Genomic DNA, 13937 nt, shown 5'->3' on the forward strand with positions numbered 1-13937 from the left:
TTTTTATTTTGTCATTGTTTAATTTGATCTCTTCCAGATAAACCTCTCATGATCCAATTTATTGACTGGGTGCTGCGTGGGATATCCCAGGTGATGTTTGTCAACAATCCCCTCAGTGGGCTTGTGGTGGTTGCTGGTTTCCTTGTGCAGAACCCATGGTGGACACTCACAGGCTGTTTAGGAACAGTTGTCTCAACTTTAACAGCACTTATTCTGGGCCAGGACAGGTAAGTCCATCCTTTTCCCTTTCAAAACCAGACTGTCACTTCAATGCTGACTTATGTGTTAAACAAGCGACACGGATGAAAAGCATGTATCTAGCCTTCACTGGCTATGTATCTGGTCTGGTAGGACCAGACAGATCTTCCAACCCCCTGCATCTGGTGGAAAGTGACACTGGAGGTATCTGCAGAAGGGGTAGTTGCTGAGAGGACCTAGGACTCAAGCATGCGAAATTGAAGGCTGATGCATGAACCTTGTCAGGTCGTCATCACACAGAGTCATGATTGCATGGGGAGGGCGGGTGTGAAGTGAGCAAACCACCCACAGGGGAGAAGATTTTAAGTTGGTTGTTTCCTTCACACAGATCAGCCATAGCAGCAGGCCTGTACGGCTATAACGGGGTCTTGGTGGGATTGCTCATGGCCGTCTTCTCTGCTAAGGGAGACTACCACTGGTGGCTTCTGCTGCCGGTAGCACTGGTGTCCATGACCTGGTAAGTCAGATGGCCCCTCTGCTTCTTATTGCTGCCCCAGTGTCCCCACACTGAGACTGAGCTGTGGTATTTTTATGCGCTATGCAGACTACAATGGGAAAGAAACACAACCGGCACATATGTGCTACTAAATCTGTATTGTTATTTGCACTTTTAAACTCAAATGTAATCCCAAAACAAATAAAATACCCACATAATCACAAATAAACCCAATGGGGAAAAGGAAAATTGATGGCTGATCATATGTAATTCAATGCCCAAATGTTGGCCATATTGCTGCGATGTGTCAATTCATTTCTGTCTCAAGAGGAACGTTATTTTAACCATTCCTTACCACCATCAACCACAAGCGTTTCATCTATTTAAGCCACCGTATAAAAATGTCAGGAAAATTTACCTCTCCAGGCACAGAAGCTGTTCAGTGGTCCCAAGACGTGATGGTTGATGCTAATGAAAACAAACAACTAATAATACTTTACTCATATATATGACACCATAATCTGCTAGGTATTTGGGCAGCAAAAGTTTTGCCCCCAAAAGCGTAGTCGGAGATTGCTAAACCACGCGTATCATCTGTCTGCCTGAAGTTCATGTAGTGTTATGCCCACTTTAATAAGCACAACTTTGATGTCAGCCTTTACTTCTGATCCACAAGCTTGAACACGTCCACACAGCCACCTTCACAGCTCACTTAGACCTAGCACGGCTGTCCTAATTTCAGTACTAATTTCAAGTACTAATAAAATAAAAAGTAAACACTGAGACTGAGCCGTGGAATAACTCCATTAAATCACTGGATCCTCCATATGAGTGGAGGGTCTTGGCTCCTTCACGGTCACCAAATTCACCCATATATTGCATAACATGACAGCAATCTGTACATTGCTAACCGCCCTGGGAAGGGTAGGAAATTTACTAAGTGACCGTAGTGTATCTCTGATTTTATCAGAAAGACTGAGGAAATTAAGCAGCTGAAAAAAAAAAAAAAAATAGAGTGAATTTCCTGCAGTTGTTTTTTTGTTGGTGGTGTTGGTTTTTTTCATTAGCTGACAAGCTCCTAGTGAAACCATTTTGTTCTTCTTTCAGCCCTGTTTTAACCAGCGCTTTATGCTCAGTCTTCTGTAAGTGGGATCTGCCGGTTTTCACCTTGCCTTTCAACTTGGCCTTGACCCTCTATCTGGCTGCATCAGGACCTCATAACCTCTTCTTCCCTACAACTGCCATTCAGCCTGCAACAGCAACACCAAACATCACCTGGACGGATGCTGAAACGCCAATGGTAGGATGCCCTAAAGATAACAGCCTTCTCCATTTACGAAGAAAACCACTATAGAATCATATTATCTTCCTCTGTGTTACTGCATTATGTCCTGGAAATACATAATTGCTTTTATAAGATAGCTGTTATCCAAAATGTAGAGGTTTACCCTAGGAACTAACATTTTTGGTAGCTTGAAAAAAAGAATCTTTCTGGTATCTTTCATTTACAGTTGGATCCAAATTATAATCTTCAAAGGCTCTCTAGAATCTAATTACCCATGACTGCGCATATGCAGATCAGTGCCCTGTAGACAAGGCTGTGTTGAGACTACCAGTTAACTCACAGGTTAATTTTAGTTTCCGTGTACAGAGTGCTGTGTTTTTACAATTGCACCTATCCGATTAGAAATGAGCAAGCAGGCAGTACTATGGAAGAACAGTTACAAACTTGGTTGCAGGCACATGCTCACATATTTTTTGTTAATATTCAAGTGGCAGCCTTCCGAAGAAACATTTTGTTCTCCTGCATAGTGCTGTAAACAATATAGATAGTACAGTAATAGCTCAGTGGGCTGTTTTGAGGGGTTCCCAGGGAGTGATTAAGAAAAAGAAGTTAATTGACACTAAATAGCAATCCACACAAGTGACATTTCTCAAAGAACACTTACCATGGCGCATAATTTTATGGGGACCATAAACGGGCTGTTCCACGTGGAGGAATACAACATTGTGAGGAAAAGTGTCTTGAAACCATCTCTAAGCTGTGACCACGTTGGGATCTGTCCCACCAACCCAGCAACACTTACTAGTATTCCTAGTGAATCCCAAGGGAGGTTCACGTGTGTAAGCAGACCAGGGATATAGCCTTACCTGAGTAAAACCTCCTAATTTTGGCCCAGCCATTATTGGCCATTTCATCCTTGGATCTGTCCAGTCAGAGGCAAACGTCTTCTCAAAGGCATCATCTACCAGAGTGCTTCCATTTCCTAGATTCACTGTCATGCTCCATAACAGTGTGCAAAAATGGCCAAGTCAGCAGCACATGTAAAGATGATGACCAAACCCTTCCAAGTCCTTTCACAAGAAACATTTACCTTTGATATTACTGTAAAAACCCGCCAGAGGAGCTCATGGCGAGGGAACAAGGCACGACTCATTTTCATCGAAGGGGAAACCCTGTGGAAATGCCCTGCCGTCTCCTGAGAAGCAACCAAACTTCCCACTCATAGTCCAGAAAGAGAGACTGCATCCAACAAATGCCAAACGCGAACCTGACCAAGAAAAATAGTTTTAAAAAAAAAAAAATCACAAAGACTATAACAAATTGTCCTTTTTTTTTTTTTTTTTTTTTAATTCCTGCAGCTCCTGCGATCCATTCCAGTCGGGGTGGGTCAGGTTTATGGCTGTGATAACCCCTGGAGTGGGGGAATTTTCCTGATTGCTTTATTTATCTCTTCTCCGCTCATTTGTCTGCATGCAGCAATTGGATCAGCAGTGGGGATGCTGGCAGGTAAGGATTTGGCTGGTGTCACGTATTTATATAAAAGCACGGAGAATAAAAGAGGAACTGCAATGAGTGGAGCATTTACAGTCACAAATGCTTCTTCCGTTAGAGAATGACTGCTTGAAAATAAAAAATATATATGTTGTTATGTTATATGAATTCTTTTGATTGACTTCCCCATTCTTTTACCTCGTATTATGATGGTGGAAATCTTCAGAAAAGCAGTGTATTTTTGGCTGAAATTAATTTTTATCACGAAATACTTCATTTCTGGCTATATTCTGATGGTTTCAGGAACAGATTAATAAAAGCCACAGTCATCAGTCTGAATGTGCAGGCCCCAGGGATGCATTTAGAGTTCACGTGTACACTCGTTCACTCATATATCATCTGCTGATATCGTATGGCCAAATTCAGCTCAGCAGCACCAGGGAAATCCTGCCATGATTGTATTACGTTAAAGTTCCTTTAGTCTTAGACCATAGCAACATGACTATAAACGGGAATACAGTGTACATATGCAAACTAGAGCCCTGAAAAGTTGAATTCATGCCATTTCTAGCTGCTTTTATCTCTTTGGTCAAGGAATTACACACCTTTGACTTATTTTCCAGCACTGAGCTTAGCAACACCTTTCAGCAAAATCTACTCCGGCTTGTGGGGCTACAACAGCTCCCTCTCCTGCGTCGCGATCGGAGGCATGTTCTACGCTTTCACCTGGCAGACACATTTGCTGGCAATTGCCTGCGGTACGTACCCTATGGATTTTTCACTGCTGCCACGTTTCCTTTTGAAGTGAGACAAGATGCGTTTATTCTCGCGGTGGGCTGAAGCCAGGTGGTCACCTCCAGATGGGCAGATGGACTCGGGGGAGACTGACAAATGATGGAGCCGGATGCTGGAGCCATCACTCTAACATCCCCTGACAAAATAAAAGCAGTGCTTTCACTTTCAGCCAAGAGTAGCACTCAAAGCAAGAGATAGGATCAGTGGACGCTGATTATCTAAGGTCTTTGAAATTAGATGCTTAGTTTTGAGGCATTAATTGTGTTTGTTCAACATTGCTGGATGAATCATATTGTTTTTTCCAATCATTGATACCAGCTCAAATTCCTTCTTTGGAGGAGGACATATCTAAACCTCGAGAAGACTACAGCTCAACATCAGTCCACATCTGTAGTTAGGCGGTACAGTTTCCCCAGTCTATTGAAATGGATACCAAAGGCATGAGCTAGGCAGCACAGAATGACTGAAGAATTATTTATAAGGCAATTCTGTATGAAATTTCAATATCACAGTGACCTGGGAGTGAAACTATTGCTCATTCAGTGCTCATATAAAAAAGATTTAGCTTTGTATCTCATTGACCCAGCTTCCAGCCTTAGAGGCAGGAGAGATGGGGGTGGAAGGGTTATTTTCCTATTCAACCCCATCCATCAAGCTACATATTTTCCACGTCAGTGCATTTTTCAAAAATCTCTGATTCCATAGTCACATTTTTCATCACTCCAGTTCTTTTTTGTTTTGCCCTTCCCATGAGCTCCAGGTTGGAGGCGACACAGTGCAAAGGAAAGAGCTTAAAGAGGGGGCTGTCCAGGCATAGTCATAAACATTGGTTGAGCTGCCCAAGGCAGTGTGAGAGATGTTTGTCCTTGCTGGTCTCTTCCATGAGCAACTGAACTGACCAGGAACTACCTTTTTTTTTTCCACAGCACTCTTCAGTGCCTACCTGGGAGCAACAGTGACTAACATGTTGTCAGTGGTAAGTAGTGAATTAGCCGGGGTCACTTTTCCAAAGACAGATTTGAACTTTCTATGTTTTCCTGGCTTGTGAAGCCAAACACAAAAACTCAGAGAACAATGCAGCCAAAGGCAGAACTGGTCTGGGAGAGCAGACACAGCCTGCCCAGAGGGTTGGTGTGGTTCCCACTGAAACAGCCCACTTATAATCCTCACCAAATTTCATCCCTGGAGCTTGTATGAACTACCACAGCTCAGCCCTCAACACCTCTGAGATAATTATATGTCTATACTTTGTGCATGGAGTGATTGAGAAAAAGGCCCTCCACGCTTGTAAAGACACCTCAAATTTGATTTAATTGCTTTGCCCAAGTGCCAAAAGCAGTCAGTGCAACAGCCCAGGGAAAAGCTGAATGCTTCTGGTATCCACTCCTGCCTCATCTCCATCCAAGACCACTGCTGATGCACAAGGAGAAGGCAGCCTTCTCACCAGAGCTGGTAGATGTTGCAGGTTAATGCACAATGTCAAGATCTCATAAAGACATCCTGCCTCCCCAGGGAGAGACTGCATGCAAAACCAAACCAAGACTTCCTTGAGAAATCTTGTTCCAAGCTGCCTGGCTCTGAGTTTTGTTCAAGGGCTGGGGGATCAAATGAAAGAGACATATAGTAAATAGGTGGTTTCTATTTTTTTTTATTTTTTTTTTCAGTTTGGGCTGCCATCGGGAACCTGGTCTTTTTGCTTGTCTGCGCTGACCTTCCTGTTAATAACCACAAACAACTCTGCCATCTACAAGCTGCCACTCTCCAAAGTCACCTATCCCGAAGCCAACCGAGCTCATTATCTGAAGATGAAGAAACATCAGAGGTCTTGCTGTGAGGTATAAAGACCAAAGAAGAAAGATACTTTTCAGATTTTAAGGCAAGAGTGCAAGGTGTTTCCCCCAAAAATGTGGTTTGTGTGCTACAAAGTCAAAAGTCCAAAAAAACACCACCTTCTGAGTGGAGAGACTTTTTCCACTACATTTGTTTTTTCTTTTCTGGCTAGATAGGACTGTGATGTGCTGGAAGGACCTTTCCCAAGACCAAACTGTAATGATTTAAAAGCACGTATGCCTGAAACGACACTTGAATTTTGAGCAGTGGGGAAATGACTTAGCAGTTGAAAAGAAAAATCTGTTTGTGAAATCCAAGTTACAGCAATCGGACATTAAGCAATAAAGACCAGAGCATCTCTCAGTATCTGATAGGACTCCTAATTGATGGCTAAAACCAGTTTACAACAGCAATAGGGTACATCTTAGAAAGCTTCATAGTAACAGAAAAGTGAAATAAAGAGCACCCTTTGCTAAGTAGAAAATAGGTGGTGAAGAATTCTACCTGGAGGATCTCTCAAGCCTGGTGGAGATGTGCATTAGGAATCATCACACACAAGATGGACACAGACAAATTGCAGAGAGCGTTGATAACAATTGCAAGACCAGTGGCAAAAATCACAATAATGGCAGGGAGGGGTTGTCGATCAGCCCCAGCTTTTAAATGTTTTAGTTTGCACTGGGCTCTAACATGATTAAAATGTTTCGGGCCTACCCAGTTGCAGAGAAAAGCCTCTAAACCCAAGGCCAAGAAAGCAAATGCCAGTGAAAATAATCTTTTTCTATCAAAAAAAAAAATACAATAAGCTTCATGATTTTATGTTAATCTCATGATTTTTCTTATTACTTGAACTTGGTCATGGGTTAGCAAAGGAGGGGACAGCAGCAAAGTCATTGCTGTCCCTTTCCTATGCAATAGGAAATGGCTCTGCTCAGTCTGTGCACAAATAGAACTAATTTGAGCTATCTCCTTGACCTCTCTCCCTACACCGTCCCCCTCAGCCCACAAATATCAAGCAGCAAATGGCTGCACTGTCCCAGCCTGCTGCTGAAGCTGCTGCTCTGCCACTTCTCTCCACCCAGCGATGGGATGGGGATGGCTGGAGGACTGGTGGACGTAGCAGAGCTCTGCAGCAGACCAGCCTTGCGCCAACCTCTTCACAGGTTCTCGTGGTCTGCAGGTAGGGAAGGAGGAAGCTGACTTTGCACCCAACAGGCTGGTCCCCTCGGTGGGTGTTAACTCAGCCACCTTTCTGCCTGGGTCATGGAGATACTTCATCTCATGATGAAGCTGACGTCTTCACCACAATTACTCCGTATACTCAGGTCCTTCAGTTGGAATTAGCCTGGGTGCAGTAATGTCAGAATCATAGAATGCTTTGGGTTGGAAGAGACCTTTAAAGGTCATCTAGTCCTACCCCCCTGCCATGAGCAGGGACATCCTCAACTGGATCAGGTTGTTGCTCCTGGGAAAGTAGATACAAACCTGTTCTTCTTGCAACAGAGGAAATAAAACATAGCCTGTGAATAGTGCTACTGCACTATTTTGAGGTTGGGAAAAAAAACATGTCTTTTTATGATCACCAAAAAGATCGGAGTGAAAAATATTTGGGATGAACTGCTGGCAGTATTTTCTGGTGAAGTGTTAGGTTTTCAGATGTTTGACAGTATTTCTGTATAACTGACACTCCAGAGATCGCTTGTAAAAATGTATCATTTCCTGTGTTTTACTTGGTAAATATCTACATTATACTGTGTGGAGTTAATTTTTAAAACAAATATTCATACTTTTTTAGTTTGGCCTAAGTTTTCCTCTATTTACCTTCACTAAGCTCTTCCAAAGACAGGTTATCTCTTAAATATATAGTCTAGAAGATGTTGGAAAATAAAATTACGGAATCAGTGTATGGGGGATATTTAGGAAAATTCTAACTTCTGCTCTTCATACTTATGGCATTTTGCTGCATCAACACCTTCTTAAATGTGCAAGCGCAAAGTCCGCTTCTGTACAGGAGACACGATCAGCTGAAGGCAAAGCTACAGTTGGGGCTGGAAACCTCCTCGAGACCAGATGAGGACTCGTTCCTAAGGGAGATGCTGGACGGGCACCCAGGCTGGGGTTAGATGAGGTCATGTTCTGTCCAGAGGATGCACCTCTCCCCTTGTCAAACTGTGATGGAAAAGGATATCTTTTGGTGTCCGGACTGACACCTCTCCACCCAGCACCATGTGCGCCCCAGAGAGGCAAACCTGCAGAGGGTAGCTTTCACTCTTATGTCAAAATCTGCACTCGGTAAAGAGTACACGCTTTATGACCAGTGTAAATCAGCAGATTTCCTCTGACTGGTGCTATTTCAGCCTGCTGTTGCTGAGCAACAGGGACGTTTTGGCAGTAGCATAAAGAAACCATATGCACAGAACAGAAAAACAGGAAAAGATGAAGGCCATGTCTCAGCCATTAGAAAGATTTTGCACGCCATTCAGAATCAATTCTTCATTTTACGCTATTCAGAGAACTCATTCTTCCCATCACCCCATGCAAAATAACAGTTATTTGGTAATTTGACGTGTATATCAGTCAGAATATGCATATCATGCTTTTTCCCATTATCGTTCATAACACAGTCTCTGCTAACAGATCTAATTCATCTTATTATTGAAACTGTTCTTTTTTTTCTTTACATCAAATAAATGCTATTCAAGTCACAATTTTTTTCAAGCGCTCTTTTTGCATTCTTGTTTCACAGGTGATATCAGATTCACAAGAAACGTTTATGCTGGGCAGGAGTTTTGAGGGTCTGTCTTGGACTGCTTCCCTCCCAGTGCCAACATAACACAGCAAAAGAGATGTCACTGCTTTTAACGTTTCTACAAAATAAAAAATAATAATAATTTAAAAAAATCACTGAACGCCAAAACACTTTAAAGCATCTGCTTGGAATCAGATTTTATCCAAAAATCTAACTCAAATGAACCGCCTCACTGCCATTTCCTAAGCCACTTTCACTGCTTCTGTCTGATGTGCACCATTCCCTCTAAGACTCCCAGTTCCACATCAAGCAACTGCTCCAGTCTCCAGTGTCCACCATTTGACACTGGCATGTCTCCTGCCCCCAGATCCTTTCTGCTGTGGTTCAGCTGCCCAGCAGCCCTGGCTTCAGCCACAGGTCTCCTAACATGGGGTTTGCTATTGGAGACAAGGGGAGGCAAAGCGAGAATGACAACTTAAGACAAGAAATCACAGGATGCTGAGCAAGGACCAGCAGATTTTTGTCAGGAGAGCCAGCACCTCTCCCTGCCCAAAGCAGTGTTCCTTCCTCATGGAGCCCGGGGCATGCTGACACCACCAGCAGTGGTACCAAGACATAGGCTACAGCCCTCATTTCCCCTTCCCCCAGCAAAAACGTGTCTGGGCAAGTGCAGAAGAGGCCAATATTTCGTGGTGCAATGAAGATGTTACACCCTTGATGATGCTGAACTGGGAGGAGGAAAGGTTCAGCCCAGGTTACCTGAGGACCAGACCCAAGAGCCGGTTGCAGAAGCAGGACCAAAAGCGGGGGGTATGACTGCAGCACACCAGCATTTTAGATGCTCAGATCTGGGGGATCTTATCAATACTTAAAGGGAGAGTACCAGGGGGATGGGAACAGTCTTTTTGCAGTGGTGCCCAGAGATAGGACAAGAGGGAACGGACAGAAATTTGACCATAGGAAGTTCCATCTAAACATGAGGAGGGACTTCTTTCCTGTGCGGGCAGCAGAGCACTGGCACAGCTGCCCAGAGAGGGGGGGAGTCTCCCACTCTGGAGCCATTCCAAACCCGCCTGGACGTGTCCTGTGCCACTGCTGGAGGTGCCCTTGCTCTGGCGGGGGGTGGGACTGGGGGAGCTCCAGAGGGCCTTCCAACCTCTTATCAGTCTATGATTCTGTGACACACAACAATACAATATCTCCTTTATCTGATCCTCCAGGACTGTTGCAGGTTTTGTTTGGTTTTACCATGTTGCACATGAAATACAAACAGTATAAAGAATGTTCATGTCGATAATTAGCTAATCTTTTGAATCTTGACATTTAGTGCGAAGGGTAGAACTGACACAGAATTTGGCCATAGCTAGGAATAATTTGCCCGCTAAGAAAGACGCTAGCCATGAGGAAGCAGGGCTGCGCATTCAAAAGGAATACTTGATTATTTACCCCTCCCTCAGAGTTGCATTGCAAAAACCACTATGGCAAGTGAATTGTTAGACACAATCAAATACCTTTCTGATGCTTTCTCTTTGTCTTGCCACAGAAACCTGCCTTCAGGTGGTAAAGCCCTTTTTGTTCCCGGCAGTTCAGTTTACTCAGGATTTTGAATGAGATGAGGAAACAGTATAACTCTCAAAGCAAATACACCCCAATGACTTAAGACCCTCACGCTGCTTATACTCAAAGGCACAGACAGACTAAGGTAATGTTTCCCATGCATAGAAATGGAAAGTGTTTAAACAGGAGTCGGAAGCCTTAATATTTCATAGAACTGGGCCAGAAGACTTGCGTTGAGGTCCCCAGAGGCTACGTCCATGCTGGTAAATGGAAAGGATCAGGTGCTGGCACACAGACACCCACCATGCTGGTCTCCGCATACGTGCCCTGGCACAACCCCAGCCTTTGTCAACCAGCATCCCCCAGACAGTGCCTAGACACGGCTCAGCAAGCAGCATGGACTTCTTTTGGCTCCCCAGCACTTCTTACACCAGCTAATACTTAAAGACGTTTCCTTTGCAAAGGGAGTCTGAAGGTTAAATTACCTACCTTGAGGTTGAGCCCTCCTGACTTGCTATTCCATTTCAATCCAAAGTAGACCAACTTTGCTGCATAGCGTTCCTGCACTTTTCATCAGCAAGAGCCCTTTCATGCCTAATTCTTTGCAAGTGCATACTCTTGGTCCTGCACAGGCTGGGGTTTAGTTCCTGCGTGGGCTGGGGTTTTAGCTCCTGTACTGTGGAACTGCCAGCCACCCTGCCTCAATCATCAGGCCAAAGACGTTTAATATCTTCACAAGTGATCTGGATGATGGGATCAAGTATGCCCTGACAAAGTCTGCCGATGACACCAAACTGAGTGGTGAAGTGGACAATCAGAAGGGAGAGCAACCCTGCAGGAAGACCTGCATAGGCTGGAAGAGAGGCCTAAAAACAAGCCTTATGAAGCTCAACAAGGACAAGTGTAAGGTCTTGCACCTGGGAAAACGTAAACCAGGAGGGCAGCACAGACTGGGATCCACCCAGCTGGGGAGCAGCTCTGTGGAAAGGGACCCAGGGGTCCTGGTGGACAACAAGCTCAATATGAGAGAAGAGTGTGCTGCTGGGGCAAGGAAAGCCAACAGCGTCATGGCCTGCATCAACAAGGGCATCACCAAGGGCATCACCAGCAGGAAGGAAGAAGAGCTGCGGTCAACGGCTCGATGTCCAAGTGGAGAGCAATGATAAGTGGCATTCTTCAGGGGTCAGTATTGGGGCCTGTACTGTTCAACATCTTTGTCGGAGACATGGACAGTGGGTTGAGTGCACCCTCAGCAAGTTGGCCAATGAGACCAAGCTGTTTGGTGAGGTAGCCACACTGGAGGGGAGGGATGCCATCCAGAGGGACCTGGACAGGCTGCAGAGGTGGGCCCAAGCCAACCTCATGCGGTTCAACAAGGCCAAGTGCAAGGTCTTACATCTGGGTCGGGGCAATCCCAAGCACAAATACAGGCTGGGCGGGGAATGGCTGGAGAGCAGCCCTGAGGAGAAGGACCTGGTTGTGCTGATTGATGAGAAGCTCAACATGGGGCAGAAGTTTGCGATCACAGCCCAGAAGGCCAACCGTATCCTGGGCTGCATCAAAAGAAGTGTGGCCAGCGGGTCAAAGGTGATTCTGCCCCTCTGCTCCACTCTCGTCAGACCCCACCTGGAGCACTGCGTCCAGCTCTGGAGTCCCCAACATAAGAGGGACGTGGACCTGCTGGAGCGTGTCCAGAGGAGAGCCACAAGGATGATCAGAGGGCTGGAGCACCTCCTATGAGGAGAAGCTGAAAGAGTTGGGGCTGTTCAGCCTGGAGAAGAGAAGGCTCCGGGGAGATCTTATTGCGACCTTCCAGTACCTTAAGGGGGCCTACAGGAGATCTGGGGAAGGACTTTTACTAGGGCATGTAGTGATAGGACAAGGAGGAATGGGTTTAAACTGGAAGAGGGCAGGTTCAGACTGAACATTAGGAAGAAGTTTTTCACTTAAGGGTGGTAAGGCACTGGAACGGGTTTGCCCAGAGAGGTTGTTGAGTCCCATTCCTGGACGTGTTCAAGGCCAGGCTGGATGCAGCCTCAGAGACCAGGGCACTGAGAGCCAGTCTGAGGCCAGATGAAATCCCGCCCACCATACCCCTATCTCAAACTGCCTTTAGGAGAGATGCAGCTTGAAATCTGACCCCAAACATGGAGCCTCTTCAACTGCCATGAAAAGGATTTCTCACAAAAAATTCCAACGCTCAGAAGTGAAGACCGAAATCAGTCCTGTGGTCAAACAAGTACCTGTGTGGAAAATATGGCTCAGCTGTACTGGTAACATCAGAGCATTTGCTTCCACTTTTAGGCCCAATGAGGTCAATGAGTTTATTTTTTTGAGTAAAATAAAACCATATCTGCACATGTCTGCAAAACTGGGAGTTCAAACGCAAACACTTTCTCGGAAAAATCTGTCTTTTCCTTTCTTTTTCATCCTGTGAAAATACATAGATTAGAAAATGGATGGGAATCATGGGCTTGGAAAATTGACAAGTTACAAGTCCCCACACTTCAGATTAAACATTATTGGACCTGTCATCAATTTAATGAGAAAAGGCTGAAATCAGTGGGAGGTTAAGGATCAGATTTGCTGATTAGTATAATTAAAGAAATAATACTAGGAAAACCGTACCCCTGGCATGGCGCACTGGGAAGGAAAAGAAGGAATTTTGTTCAAGTGGGATTTTCCAGCAAACAGTCCTGGTGCCTCAGCCATAAAGCAGCTATAAAACACAGCGTCGTATATAGTTTTTGTGGGGGAGGATGTGATATTTCATAGGAAAATGAGCCACTCTGCACTCCACTGCTGCAAAGGATTTGCTGCAGGTGAAGGCACTATGCACAGCGTTATACTGCACTGACTGTCCTCTCGTACCACACAGACACACCAAAGTGTAGGACAACATAGAAGAGTAGTTTTCAACTTTATAGAAAAATCTTTTGAAGGTCTCCTAACAATAGCTTTTTTAATTATTATTTTAAAACAAATTAAATGCAGAGAAGTAAGGGTCACGTCTCTAACAGAAAAGAAAGTTCAAAGATAAAGTGGTCGTTCTAAATCTCATAATACCTTCCCTTTCCATATTCGCTGCTTATGAAATACAGAAAGCATAAGATATTGAAAGAGATAATAAATCTTGAATGCATCTTCTAAGAAAGAGAGAGGGAAGTTACAAACTGATGTGAGTAGAAGTAACCTCCCCAGCCCCTTCCTGCACTGTCATTGCAGGTTGTGCTGGAATTCACTCTCATGTCCAGGGTGGGATGTTCTGCCCTGCTGGCAGGTTATGTTCTGCATGTGTATGGCAGAGGTTACAATGCCTCTGAAAAACCCTACGCATGCCAACCAAATGTGCAGGGCAAGACAATTACAAAAGTCTAGAAAAAAGAACAGGGAAGAGCAGATACATCCCTAGATTTCAGGAAAAATGGTACAGAACACCAGTAAGCTACAAATTTAACAGCCTGACTGTCATTAAGGAACTGTGCATAAAGCTCTAAGACTTATATGGAAAAAAAAGCAGGATGGGAACATGACTT

The 13937-nt window shown here is 44.6% G+C and overlaps 1 protein-coding gene across 1 annotated transcript in view; it reads left to right on the forward strand.

Moving 5' to 3' along the window:
- Positions 1 to 6210, forward strand: part of LOC309683710 (urea transporter 2-like) — a gene marked incomplete at its 5' end in the record, with an annotated part of 38945 nt that extends 32735 nt beyond the window's left edge. Inside the window, 7 exons of the mRNA XM_082498032.1 lie at positions 38 to 227; positions 587 to 715; positions 1802 to 1994; positions 3338 to 3485; positions 4094 to 4228; positions 5192 to 5241; positions 5930 to 6210. Of these exons, the coding sequence (XP_082354158.1) occupies positions 38 to 227; positions 587 to 715; positions 1802 to 1994; positions 3338 to 3485; positions 4094 to 4228; positions 5192 to 5241; positions 5930 to 6106 (1022 nt within the window). The 3' untranslated portion in view covers positions 6107 to 6210. The remainder of the gene's footprint in view (positions 1 to 37; positions 228 to 586; positions 716 to 1801; positions 1995 to 3337; positions 3486 to 4093; positions 4229 to 5191; positions 5242 to 5929) is intronic.
- Between the last annotated feature and the right edge of the window lie 7727 nt (positions 6211 to 13937).

This window comes from Vanellus vanellus (assembly GCF_965231255.1).
Source record: "Vanellus vanellus genome assembly, chromosome: Z".
NCBI classification, from domain to species: Eukaryota; Metazoa; Chordata; class Aves; order Charadriiformes; family Charadriidae; genus Vanellus; species Vanellus vanellus.